Genomic DNA, 14,226 nt, shown 5'->3' with positions numbered 1-14,226 from the left:
AAGCCATGTCAAAGTTGTGATATTATTGGGTGCCAGAGTGTAGGAAAGGGCTGGTGGGAACTTGTCTCTCAAGGAACACGGAACGCAGCGTGACAATGTCATTTGTGTGTGTGTGTGTGTGTGTGGTGGGGAATGAGTGAGTGAGAAGGCAAGTTATAGCTTGTCCCACTGTCAAGCTAGATAGATACATTCCACCTTCGCTGCTGTTTCTTTGAATCTATGCCAGTGTGATATACTTGGCCCCAAGCAGCCCTTCTCTTCACACACATATTCTTATTAAAGTGACATAAGCGTACTTTATTTCATCTTCCTTAACCCATTTTGGGTGGGAACCCCTTTTGGTGTTTTAAAGTTATAAATTAGCTATTGAAAAATAGCAGATCTACAACTTGTAGGTCTGCTTGTACGTCTGCTATTCGTGGCAATGTGCCTCAAATCTTTGAATATATATTTATTACAGAGTGAACATTTTAACTCATATTTGCTTCTGGGGAGGTCCCTAGAACAGCATATTTTCAGATAGGGGGTCTGAGGCATATTACATATAATCTTTGGTGTCCTTGACATGAAATATTGAGAACCACTGATACAGAAACATAAGGTTTTTCCAGAAAACTGTCAGGATTTTGAAGACATTCTTTAAATTTCGACGTCGGGCCTAAATGGGTTAAAAGGCCCTTTCTCTCGTTGTGCTCGTACTGAATAACACCGTTGCGGTTGTGGTTCTTTTATTGGCCTTATTTGCAATTCCCGTAGGTGGGTACTAGGTAGCTGAAACTTTAATCCGTGAGAAACATGTTCCTAGTAGTGAACGGAACGCCATCATTAGATCTCGAGGCTGTCTTCAAAAGCCCACTGTTGTTGTGGTGGCGTGTTCATCATGTTTTACTTTTAGGATGCTTGTCATTCAAGATGACCTCAGTTTAACCCATTTAGACCTGAGGACCATTCTACAAATGTCTTCTAAATCATGACAGTTTTCTGAAATACCTCATGTTTCTGTATCGGTGGTGCTCAATGTTTCACGTCAAGGACCCCAAAAACTATATGTAATTGGCCGCCGACCCCCATCTGAAAATATGTATTGTTGTTCCAGGAACCTCCCCAGAAGCAAAAATCTGAGTTAAAAACGTTCGCTCTGAAAGAATATATTCAAAGATTTGCACCGTATTTTCACGATTTTTCAAAAATAGCAGACCTACAAGCTCGTAGCGCGGCACTCGGTGCCGCGCTATGAGCTTGTGGATCTGCTATTTTTCAATAGCTAAATCATAAACATAATGCTTAAAACACCAAAAAGGGGTTCCCGCCCAGAATGTGTTAAGGGTAGACATTAGTAAAGCTATTTCTATCCAAAGAGCTTTTGGATCAGACGGGCACACATCATCATTGACATGTCACATGCCCACTTTGATGGGGATCTCTCTCGCTCTCCGTCGGGGCGCTCAGATTAGCGTGTAACACCGTGCTGCATTAAGCAGGGATTGGCAGGAGTGAGGTTTGCTATCGCTAAGCTTATTTTGCCGTCCCTTCAGTAGCCTATGTGGTGTTGGTTACATGACTGTAGTGTGTGTGTGTGTGTGTGTGTGTGTGTGTGTTGTCCTGGATCAGTGGTGCCCACAAAACAAATGTACCTGAGGGGACTTTGTTTTTTTTGATTGATTGAAATATTTATTAACAGTTTGCAGAATTACAGTACATTTCAAGCACAAACTCGATACAAAGACTGTTAACTGTGAGTGGACGACCCAATTAAGCATTACACTTGTTTACAATTCATCAAAACATTTAGAGACGTACAGATAGACACTTCTATATAGTCAAAGAACAGAACAGGAATTCATCATAAAATGATGGAATAGCGCCGGCGATGGTGTCGCATATAAAGACAAAACGCACTTGCGATCGGTGTTGTTTTTGGCAGCAAATTTCTATTTTAGTTTTAGTCGTAGTCTCTTGAAATGGCTTTCATTTAGTTTTAGTCACATTTTAGTCACCCGGAATGTTTTAGTGTTAGCCTGGTTTTAGTCGACTAAATATCATAAGATTTTAGTCAACTAAATCTACATGTGATTTACCGGTAGTCGACTAAAATGTGTTTTGGCAGGCCTTGATGGCTTGATGCCGTCGTAATGGCTGATTTTATACGTGCTGAAAATAGCCGATCTACAACCTCACAACACGTCGCGCTGCGACGTGTTGTGAGCTTGTAGATCGGCTATTTTCAGCATGCAAACAAAGTGTAAAATGACTTATACTGGATCTCTAGGATCACTAGTCCCTTCCCTTGGAAGGGTTTTCTTGTATATAACTTCAAACTGGCGTTTGTGTGCAACACCATTGGAAAAAGTATTGCTTTGTTGGTTTGAGCTGACACTGACAGGCCCTTTTTTGATGGCAGATGCCATTTCAAAATCACACCCGTGTGAAGTGAGGGGCCCTATTAAAGTCTAACTCATGTTGATTAGGTGATGTAATGGTGATGTCAAACAAACGGTGACAAAACAAACATTAAATTCTCTTTATTGTTAATGGCATTTAATGTTTGTGCTAGGGACGACAAGATGACGTAAATTTTCCCTTCATTGTCAATGGCTTTTTTTAAACAAACATTAAACCAGTATATAGGAGGGGCTAGCGCCCCTCAAAAATATATATAAATATACCGGTATTTAAATTATCTATATTTTAGGGGCACGTCATGTGGTCTTACCTGCACGGCTTTTGTGATCTACTGGTAGATCACGATCTACCTTTTTGGGCAGCGCTGTCCTGGATGATTGACTGTGCTCATGTAGACCGAGCGAGTGCTTGTCCCGTGAGATGGCACTTTTTAGGCTGCTCCATTTTTACGGGACTGCATGCGAGTATGGGAGTGGAAACGCACACACACACGCGTGCACACACGCGCGCATGCACGCACACAGCCACGTGCACACGCACACACAAACACACAGAGGCATGCAGGGGGGAAATGGACTGTGAAATGAGCCGAGTGGAAGCATCCAGCTCCGCTTGGCAGAGGGAGCTGGCAAAGGCAGGGAGACGGACACACAGTTAGACGAGCAGAGATGGAGGAGGAGGCGACGATGGCATCTGCCCAATCATTGTCCCTTCCACTGACAGAGTTCAGACCCAGATGAAAAGCTTTATCTGGAGCGAGGGTTCCGTATCGTCCTCATTAACCTACTTTTTTTGTTTTTTAACTGGACTCACTGTGGTTCCTGGCGTTTCTTTGTCTCTCACCCCGACCAGAAGAGGGCAACCATGGTCCATGCCGCCGGACCCGCTACAAACAAGTCACTGTTCTAATCTCTTCTCTTGGCTTCTTATCCTGTTCAAGAACCTCGGGAACCTCTTTTGGTGTTTTTAACTAAGCATTATGTTATACTTTAGCTGTTGGAAAAATAGCAGATCTACAAGCTCGTAGCTTGTAGGTCTGCTATTTTTTTGAAAGATCTTGAAAATGTGACTCAAATCTGTGAATATATATTCTTTCAGAGCGAACAGGGGGGTGAGGGGGGGGGTCCAGATGGTGGGGGGGGGGGGGGGGGGGGGCGCAGCCAAATACAGATAATTCTGGGGGTTCCTCGATGTGAAAAAGGTTGGGCACCACTGACTTAGAAAGTTAAACATAGGGTTTTCAGAAAACTGTTAGGATTTAGAAGCCTTTTTTTCGTTCTAAGTTATTTAACCAATTTAGGCCTCAGGTCTAAATTGGTTAAATAACTTAGTCCATACACTGGTTTAGTCTGCTTCTGTTCTCAGATGTCACATCATGGCTGGTAGCAGGTTTGAGGTGTTAACTGGATAATTGAATTGCACACAATAATATACCACCTTCAAGGGTCCTTCAAGGATCCATTAGAAAAGAAAAATCACGGCCTGGGCCATGGCTCAGTGGTCCAGGCACCTTGGCTGGTAATAATCCATTCTGGCAGTGTGCCGCGGGTTCGACTCCCGATCCTGACGGCCTTTACTGCATGTCTTCCCCCCCATCTCTTTCCTGTCAGCCTACTGTCTGTCCCTCCAGAAAGAAAAATCACACCCGTGTGAAGTGAGGGGCGCTCTAATATCATCATACATCATCTCATTCCGGCCAATAAGAATTTGCGTCCGCACGTTTGTCTGCAAGGTTTGTGTCATGCAACGTTTGTGTTTACACAAACACTCACAAAATTGTCCAGTCATTGTCAACGGTGTTTAATGTGAGTGTGTTCGGACAAAGTTTTGTGTTGGCACACACACTAAAAGCTGGACATAGGAGGCCCCTATGTCCACACACACACACACACACACACACACACACACACACACACACACACACACACACAGGCCAAGGAGGAGAGCTGTACAGCACCACTCAGTTCAGACGGGTCTGATTTTTTTTACCAACACAGGGTGTTCAATAGCATTGATTTATGGAAGAAAAAAAATCAAAAACTTAAAAAATGCAGGTTTCCTCCCTACAGCGACGATTTACCGGGTGCACGCACGGCTCACGAAGATTCAAACGTGATGCGATACAACGCGCCTATAGTTCATTTTCAACGAGACCTGCGTTTTTGCGCGGAGCGCTGGGGAGCAGTCGCGGTGCGACCAACGCAAGCGTATTCACGTAAGCGCGTGGTCCCGTGTCGGAGTGCTGGCTATTTCTTTCTTACTGTGAACCTTCCAAGGATCCATGTCCGAACAGATCCTTCAAGCAGGTCACAGCCTCACAGGAGGAGAGACATCTAGGCCAGTCATTCTCAGGACCCCCAGTTTGATAAGAATTAGTCCACGCCACGGACCCTCGGTTGTTCATTCGTACACTCACACAGACCTGTACACAGTTAACTGTAACGGCGTAAAGATTAAATAATGTGCCCAGGCGGTGGCGTAACCGTCTGGGCACCCGACTGGTAATCTAGTCGCAGTGTGCCGCGGGTTCGACTCCCGAGCCCGACACGGCCTTTACTGCATGTCTTCCCCCATCTCTCTCCCGTTTCCTGTCAGCCTACTGTCTGTCCCTTCAAAAACCAATAATAAAAAAAAAAAGGCGTAAGCCGCAAAAAAATCTTTAAAAAAGAAAAAAAAGATTAAATAATGTGTGTAACGCGTGATTTCTTTCTACGAACGCTTTAAGACATAGACCCGCCCTTGGTGACGCCCCGCGCGTCTGATTGGCCAGAGCTCGTTGTTGTCAATGTCAGAAACAGTCAGAGATGGCGGCGCCCTGTGACAGATGATGACAGGCGATAGGCGTAGTATTCGAAAGGCACAGATGACGCTCCAGAATTAAAGGCAAACGAATATTGTTTATGCGGTTTGCTTTGATTGAATGAATTGTGATTCAATCTGGGTGTTCTAATAAATAAAGTGTTTGTGGTGATTAGCGTGTGTCCGTATTTACTAATATTGTTTACGCGGTTTGCTTTGATTGAATTGTGATTTGATCACAATGTTGGGTGTTCTAATAAATAGTGTGTATTATGGATACTGTTATTGACTTTGTCATAAAGACTCATAACATAAGTTCACCGTCATTGTGGCAGTTCACCCTGCCACTGAGACTGAAGTTAACAAACAGGGTTTGAATTAGCAGAGAATGAGATTTGTTTGACATTATTTATTGTGTATTTGTTGATTGATAATTGATTGTTGACTTCATTGAAGGGAGCAACTACTGTGGGGTATGGGGAACATGCCAACAGTGGGAGGGTTTGTTTTGTTTAGAGAACTCTTTAATCATATTATGTGGATCATTTATAGTATTATGTGACACTAAAATGTATGTTATGAATTGTGATGTCTCTGGACATTGGGAATGCACTGGTATGATTGTGGAATCAATCCAGGGTTGGTTTGGTCCATGGGAGGGGCCTAGCCTTTATAAGGAGCACCTGCCACTGCCCGGGCGATCAATGTAGGATTGCACAGGGTGCAGAGCAGACCTAGATAGAGCCAACCTGGCCAGTGGGCTGTATATACTTCTTTTTGTATGCTGTTTGTTGGAACGACCATTTCATGTGAACTCTGCAAGGTGAATAAAAGACTCGGTTCTTACTATTTTTGAGCTGGTTCAGTGCCATTTTTGGGCCCACACTACCTTCACACTAGGACAAAGTGTGACAGTCATGAATCAGAAAAGCAGTGCAATCAAAGCTTCTGCAGCAACACACACACTACAGAAAATGATATCATGAGCACACTTACATAAACACACACTTTTGCCTACACATGCACACAGGACGTAAACGTAACCCTAACCCTACACATGCACACAGGACGTAAACGTAAGCCATAGTTCACCGTCATGAATCATGTCACGATTATGATTATGTCATGCGGCGACAGATAAATGTTGGCGTTTTAATATTATTATCGCTAACGTTTTAATATTATTATCGCTAAGCTTCTCCCTACTTCTCTCCCTACTTCCTCTACTCTTCTTCTGACAGCAGCAGCATAATAATAAGAGGGTTCGCGGCCAATCAGAGGCAGGCGGGCCGCGCGGGGCGTCGCCAAAGGGCGGGTCTATGTCTTAAAGCGTTCGTAGAAAGAAATCACGCGTGTGTAACAGCTTTAAGGCCTAGTTTCTTCATGTCGACTTCAAATTGCATCCTTCTTCCTCTCTACGTCCCTTCTCTGCGTGGGTCAGAATTTCGACCAGTGACTGACACACACACTCACACACACTCTCACACACACACACACTCACACACACACACACACACACACACACACACACAGCTTTCTTTTCCGTCTCCATCAGCTCACAGAAAAGGGAAAAGGAAGGAAATTGGGAGCAAGGAAGCAAAGAGAGAGAGGAAGGATGTGACTTGAGAGTAGGTATGTGAGCGAGCGAGGCCAGAGGATGTGTTTATCCTCTCCGCTGCAGATGTGTGTGTGTGTGTGTGTGTGTGTGTGTGTGTGGTGAGAGCTCGGTCAGGAGTTTAAAAATAAACAGCCACCCTCTACTTATTGCTTTTGGTTTCGGAGAATTCGACCTTAAATATCCTACCCTCTCTTTAAGTGAAACTTTGTTGACAACTTGACATGAATCAAATGAACAACTCGATGGTGAGCATGAAACTTTAACTGGGGCCACAATGACCTATTCTTTTCCTAGTGATCCTCTTTCGATAATTCTTCCGATAATAATAATCAAGAAGCTTGGTTTGAATCGACTAAATCCATTAGTGCGATTAACCACGTGTGTCCTATTTTATAATTTGGTGTACAAAACGATTGAAAATAGCCCGTTTTTTTTTTGGTAATATTTAAATTGATTTTGTTTGCTTTTTATAATAAATTAAATCCATTTAGTTTGCACCAGCACTAAATTAACCGGCGTCTGCTTTCATCACAGCGTCGGTGCAGCTGTGATGCTCTAAACTGGGTTAACGTGCACGTGTGCATTCAGCGGATATGTGCCTTAATTAACAGCTGTGTGTGTGTGTGTGTGTGTGTGTGTGTGTGTGTGTGTGTGTGTGTTTCCAGGCTCAGGTGGCGTTCCTTCAAGGCGAGAGGAAAGGGCAGGAAAACATGAAGCAGGACCTGGTTAGACGGATCAAGATGCTGGAATATGCTCTCAAACAAGAGAGGTTAGACACACACACACACACACACACACACACACACACACACACACACACACACACACACACACACACAGCATTCAGTCTGGATGGATGGATGGAAATGCTTTGGATGTTTTCTTCCTGTTTTTAGAGGAATTATCTTGTAACGCTGCCCCCGTGTGGTGATTTGTGTGCCTTGCAGGGCCAAGCATCAGAAGTTGAAAAGTGGAGGCGACCAGAGTCCTGGAGACAAGAAGCCCGAGCTGGAGGCAGAACAAGGTATGTATGACACAGTGTTGTTTTCGTCGACTAAAACTAAGACGAAAAATGTTTGTCGACTACCTTTTTTCACTGACGAAAACTAAATGAAAACTAAGCTATGATGACTAAAACTAAGACTAAATATATTGACAATTTTGTCAACAAATACAAAACTAGACTAAAATGTTAGGGAGGGACTAGTGGACAAGAGATCCAGTATCAAGTCATTTACACTTGGTTACATGCTAAAAATAGCAGATCTACAAGCTCACAACGCGTCGCTTTTAGATCGACTATTTTCAGCAAGTGTAAAATCTGTCATTACGACAGCATCAAGGCCCACCAAAATACATTTTAGTCGACTTATCCAATCCAATATCTCCCAGGTTCTTTGTTTTAGCTACCTTTTGCTGATTCCGTCCATAAAGTTGTTGCTTTTATAAAATGCATGTGCTCATCCAAATAAAAGCCCAGATATTGATTGCATTTTGTATATTTTTTGTATAATTCAACTTTTTATATTGTATATACCACGAGCACTTCTTCCTTGTCCCCGTAGTACCCAATGGGCCTGCTGAGTCCGATTCTGAGCCAGCCAATCAGATGTCATGGAAAGAGGGCCGTCAGCTACTACGCAAGTAAGCCTTCCTTTTTTTTTAGCCCCTCCTTTATTCAGCTATTAGTGTAGATTTTCATCTTACACAAACATTAAATTCCCATTGACAGTGAATGGAGAATTTACGTCATATGTGGATGAGCAAATCGGCTATTTCTTTCCTACAAGAAGATTACATTCCCATTGACAATGAATGGAGAATTATGTGTCTGAGCAAATAGACATGTTACGTCATGATGTACGAGGGGGCACGGTGGCACAGTCGGTAGTGCTGTCTCCTCACAGCTAGAAGGTCCTGGGTTCGATTTCCGCTGGGGACACTGTGGGCGCTGGGGGCGTGTTTCCTCCTCCGTGTCATCAGTGCCCATACCCGAGGCGGGATTGGCGAAAGGGCCTTTCTGTTTGGAGTTTGCATGTTCTCCCCGTGTCCCCTAGGGTAGGTACCCTCACAAAAACATGCAGTAATCCTGGTCTCTGGGGGGGGAAAGGAACTGGTCAGAATAACGTGTTCCTTCCACGCGCTACGTCCGGCCAGGGAAATTCCCCCCTGTCAGGTGAAAAGAAGCCGCTTTGACTCCTCATGCATAGAAGGAGGCATGAGGTCAGTCCGCTGCCCCCCCAGGTTGGCAGAGGAAGTGTAGCGCCCAGGATTACATTAGATAATTGGCACTGGGTGAAAAAACTGGGTTGCAAATAATTATAAATAATTTAAAAAAAAATGATGATGTACGATGATAAGAGCGCCCCTCACTTCACACGGGTGTGATTTTATTTATTTATTATCTACATGATGTACTTATAATACTATACATTGTGCACAGGGACAAGTTTCCCCACAGGTATAGTTGGATTTGATTGATATCAGCAATTTTTGGCTTTAGGGTTAGGATTAGAAATCCTAGAAAAAAAATCTGTACTAAAGTTCCAACTGATTTACTGGCAGCATTGATTCAGTCTGTAGTCTCTTCCCTGCCACGGCCTTCAGCCGCTAATTGTTTACTCCAGTGTTCCGCCGCTGCATAATACGACATTCCCGCTATTTGTTTAATGCGTTTAATTCTCTGTTTTAAAATAATTAAAAAGAAACAGCGCATTTATCCGGGACCTGATGACGAGGCCGTCGCGTTATGATGACGAAACCGGAAATCAAGTCATCATCTGGGCTGCTAGGGCTTCTGGGAAATTGAGCCCAATGCAAGTGAACGGGGGGTTTGTTTGGACTACAACTTGCTCTGCACTGTGGTTTCGTTTCGCATTGTCATGGGCGCTGGCTCGTCTCATCATAACAAACAAAATGTTCGTGGTTGAAAGCTGCAAATACTTCAGCGTATGCTTCAAAGGTAATAAAACAATCTCGGCAGAGTAGAATATTTGATTAAAATGCAGGAAAAGCGTTTTATGGAGTCAAACTGTTAATATTGTAACCGCTAGGCAACGACGATTGTTCTTATCAAACGCCTCAATTCAGAGAAAAGAAGCCGTAACCGGGTGTTACAATGACATAATGCTGTGTGTGGTGTCTTGACCGGTTGTTGTTCTCTCGCTCGGTGCAGAAAAAACCCGACCGCGAGTATCACAGCGCCTGCTGTCGGCCGTTGGAAAAACCTTGTTTTCACCAGCAACGACATTCATTGCGCCGATTTGGAGATACAGGCCATTGAAAGCAGCACATAGAGTGCAAGTGGAATGCGCGGCTGCGCGCGCATCTTCAAAAATGGCCGCTGTCCCACTTAACACTGCGATGCTAACGTGCGGCAGCTATCGACTCGATCCGATCAAAACATGGACTAAAGAATATAAAGCCTAGTAAACGTAGACTACGGTTCTGGCGGACTGCCAGACAAAAGTAATTCTACGGCTACTACGTTTCTGGCGTGTTAAGGATTGCATTTTAACACTCCGAACGCCCAGGACGAAGTTCTTTGTCCTTTCTATTAGTAACGCCCGTCGCCCAGGACGAAGTATTGTCCAAAAGACGAAGTTTATTGATACGAGAACAGATCGCATGGCTGTAAATCGACTGGGCGCATGAATGAATGGGGAGTCCTAAAAGGAAATGAGGTTACTAAAATCGCTGTCCTAAAATGTCGATGTCCTCACAAGTATAGTAATACTAAACAAACGTGTGTGTATGTCTCTGTGTGTGTGTGTGTGTGTCTGTGTCTGTGTCTGTGTCTGTGTGTATGTCTGTGCACGCGTCTGTGTGTGTGTGTGTGTGTGTGTGTGTGTGCCTGCCTACGTAGGTACCTGGAGGAGGTGGGCTACTCGGACACCATCCTGGACATGCGTTCCAAGCGTGTGCGCTCCTTACTGGGCCGGAGCAGCCCTGAGGCCAACGGGCCCCCGCCCAGCGACCCCCCACCAGAGCCCGAGGCCCTGGCAGGGGTGGGGGAGTCCCTGCTGGTCAGACAGATAGAGGAGCAGATTAAGAGGTGAGACTCAGTGGAAATATATTGAATATTTACAAACCTAGAAACGACTTCATCTTGGTTAACAGTTTTAACCCAATTTGGGCGGGAACCCGTTTTGGTGTTTTTAGCATTATGTTGTACTTTAGCTATTGAAAAATAGCAGATCTACAAGCTCATAGCGCGGCACCGAGTGCCGCGCTATGAACTTGTAGGTCTGCTATTTTTGAAAAATCGTGAAAATGTGCCTCAAATCTTTGAATATAATATTGTTACAGATTGAACATTTTAACTCAAATCTTTGCTTCTGGGGGGTCCCCCCTGGAACAACATATTTTCACATGGGGGTTTGCGGCCAAATACATATACTTTTTGGGGTCCTAAACATAAGGTTTAAGACATTTTTTTTATTTCGACGTCGGGCCTAAATGGGTTAATGCCGTGATTAAACAATCGTGATCCAGATCTCCCTGCCGTGTTTTCGCTAACCTTCAAAGAGCCACAGCGCCGACCGCCGAGTTGCTTGTCATGAAAATCCACTTTAGAACGGTGCAGTCGCTTGTCGTAGCGTTAAAAGATATTCCAAAGTGGCGACCTCACAACAACGGAGCGGAGCAGGAAGGCACACGCTGCGCGGCACCACCGCCGCCATTGTAATGCATCGGGACTCAATTTCCCACAACCCTTTGCACGCCAGAGCGACGGACCTTTTTGCGATGACGTCTTGCGGAAAGCCTGTATGACTTAAAACTTAAATTAAAAACGCGGATTAAACAATGAAAACATAACTCGCACGAACGGGAGAGAAAGTGTTCTACAGTCAATTAACTCATGTTCAGGAGTCAGTGTTAATTGAATTAACATAAAGCTGTTTTTTTGTTTTTAAATATACTAGCCCTTACCCGTTGTGAGATGCGTCGTGAACCTGAGATCTACTACGCTCGAAGATCTTTATATAGGGCAAATAAAGTTCAGTTCATGAACGTGCGCGCACTCTCTCGTGCAAACGTGTGTGGCGTTCCCCTTTTTACTTAGAAGTTCTATGATGGCATGTCTTTGACATAGATTGGGGTATGTGGGCATGTAGGCATGTGGGGCAGCTGCACGGCCGTTGACATTAAACACTGCGCGAGTACTGCGTACTTTATGACGCCGCGGTCATAAATCTGACATTCCGTAACGCTGTACAGACTGGTGGCAACAAAGCAACTCATTTTCATGAAGGGGGCACAGATCGATTAACCCATTTTGACATGACATCAGATTCTAAAAAAAATCTGTTTGAAAATGACAGTTTTCTGAAAAAGCTACGTTTCTATGTCAGTCGTTCTTCGATTTTTTCAAAAATAGACCTACAAGCTCATAGCGCGGCACTCGGTGGCGCGCTATGAGCTTGTAGGTCTGCTATTTTTCAATAGCTAAAGCATAACATAATGCTAACACCAAAAGGGGTTCCCGCCCAAAATGGGTTAACGCAGTGGTTCCCAAAGGCAGTTCCGCTTCCAGTGGGTCCCCAGCTAAATGATAGTTTGGAACCGAATGAACCCTTATGGGTCTGTAACAGTCTCTGAGAGTGTACAAATGGAACCAAATGGACCCGTTATTTGTACACTCTCAGAGTTATATTAACATAGATTTTTTTACAATATAAATTGGGGGTCCCAGAGATATAAATGCCATAAATGTCCGTAGACTAATGCATGTCAAACTGAGGGTCCTTGAAATTAATAGGGCCGCAAAAATCTTCTCTTATGGGGGGTCCTTGGCATATATTTTCAAACGGGGGGGGTCCGCAGAGCTAATGAGTGGTATCATTTTGGGGGTCCGTGACATGAAAAGGTTTGGGAACCCCTGGCCTATAGAACATCCCATAGAATGATAATACCTCAATGTTACATTTTCAGTCATGAGATTCTATTTTTGTTTTATTCCATGAGCATGTACTGTAGCAGAGTGGTTAATTGCGAACGCAGTGAGCACTAACTATAGAAGCTAGCCTAAACTGTCTGTGTGTGTGTGTGTGTGTGTCACGCTGTAACACCACCGGCCCGCCACCAGAGAGCGCAGCTGTATCACACACAAAAATAACTTAACTTAAAAAAAAACTTAAAAAGAAAACTTAAACAAAAAAAAAACACACGCACGCACACATACACACACACTAAAAAAAGAACTTAAAAAAATACTTAACTTAAAAAGAAAATCTTAAAAAAACACTTTAAAAAAATAAAAAAGATAACTTATAAAAAACCTTAAAGTACGTAATTTATTCTAATTGTTATTGCAATTTACGAGCTGCGTTCGCTTCCCGTGTGTGTGTGTGTGTGTGTGTGTGTGTGTGTGTGTGTGTGTGTGTGTGTGTGTGTGTGTGTGTGTGTGTGTGTGTGTGTGTGTGTGTGTGTGTGTGTGTGTGTGTGTGTGTGTGTGTGTGTGTGTGTGTGTGTGTGTGTGTGTGTGTGTGTGTGTGTGTGTGTGTGTGTGTGTGCGCACATTTAGGAATGCGGGGAAGGAGAGCTCTAAGGAGCGTCTGGGAGGCTCGGTTCTCGACAAGATCCCCTTCTTGCACGGCTGCGAGGACGACGACGAAGACGACAGCGACGAAGAAGACGACTTCCAAGGCATGGCCACGGACTGCATCGACGGTCCACGCAAGAACAAAAAGTCCCGTGTCAAGGTATGCGTGCCGTCATGAAACGAACAAGACTCGTACGATACAAGCTGACGCTCGTCTTGAGAAGGGTTTTCTCTTAACTATAAATGCACCGAGTCTCTGTCTGTAATCCACGTAACGCTGGCGGCCAAATGCGTACGGAAAAGGTTGAGCACCACTAGTAGAAAACTGTTCGGATTTAGAAGACATTTATTTTTAGAATCGGCCTCAGGTCCTAATGGGTTAAAATTCCACAATGGTGCCACCCAGCAGCGTAACGAGGCTACTTTTTGCTCAACTCAATTTGGAATTCCAGTCATTTACTTGTAACGGGAGTATTTCTACATTGCGGTCTTGTTACTTTTATTTAAAACTTTTATTTTTGGGCGGGAACCCCTTTTGGTGTTTGGTGCTCTTTCAGAGCGAACGTTTTTAACTCAAATCTTTGCTTCTGGGGAGTCACTGGAACTACATATTTTCAGATGGGGGGGTTGACAGCCAATTTCATATTACACATTTTTGGGTGTTCTTGACATGAACATGTTTGAGAACATGACATAGAAACATGGGTTTTTCAGAAAACTTTCAGGATTTAGAAGACATTTATAGAATCGAACTTAGGTCTAAATGGTTTAACCCATTTTGGGCGGGAACCCCTTTTGGTGTTTTAAACATTATGTTATAATTTAGCTATTGAAAAATAGCAGATCTACAAGCTCATAGCGC

General features: G+C 43.9%; 1 protein-coding gene across 2 annotated transcripts in view; it reads left to right on the top strand.

Annotated features, from left to right (window-relative positions):
• Nucleotides 1–14,226, top strand: part of strn4 (striatin, calmodulin binding protein 4) — a 47,559-nt gene that overhangs the window by 9,350 nt on the left and 23,983 nt on the right. For both annotated transcript variants that reach the window (XM_079515052.1, XM_079515051.1), the window contains exons 2-6: nt 7,486–7,589; nt 7,768–7,844; nt 8,386–8,464; nt 10,686–10,874; nt 13,347–13,524. In XM_079515052.1, coding sequence (XP_079371178.1) covers nt 7,486–7,589; nt 7,768–7,844; nt 8,386–8,464; nt 10,686–10,874; nt 13,347–13,524 — 627 coding nt within the window. The remainder of the gene's footprint in view (nt 1–7,485; nt 7,590–7,767; nt 7,845–8,385; nt 8,465–10,685; nt 10,875–13,346; nt 13,525–14,226) is intronic.

This window comes from Electrona antarctica (genome assembly GCF_951216825.1).
Source record: "Electrona antarctica genome assembly, chromosome: 11".
Classification (NCBI taxonomy): domain Eukaryota; kingdom Metazoa; phylum Chordata; class Actinopteri; order Myctophiformes; family Myctophidae; genus Electrona; species Electrona antarctica.
This window is presented reverse-complemented; position numbering and strand designations above follow the sequence as displayed.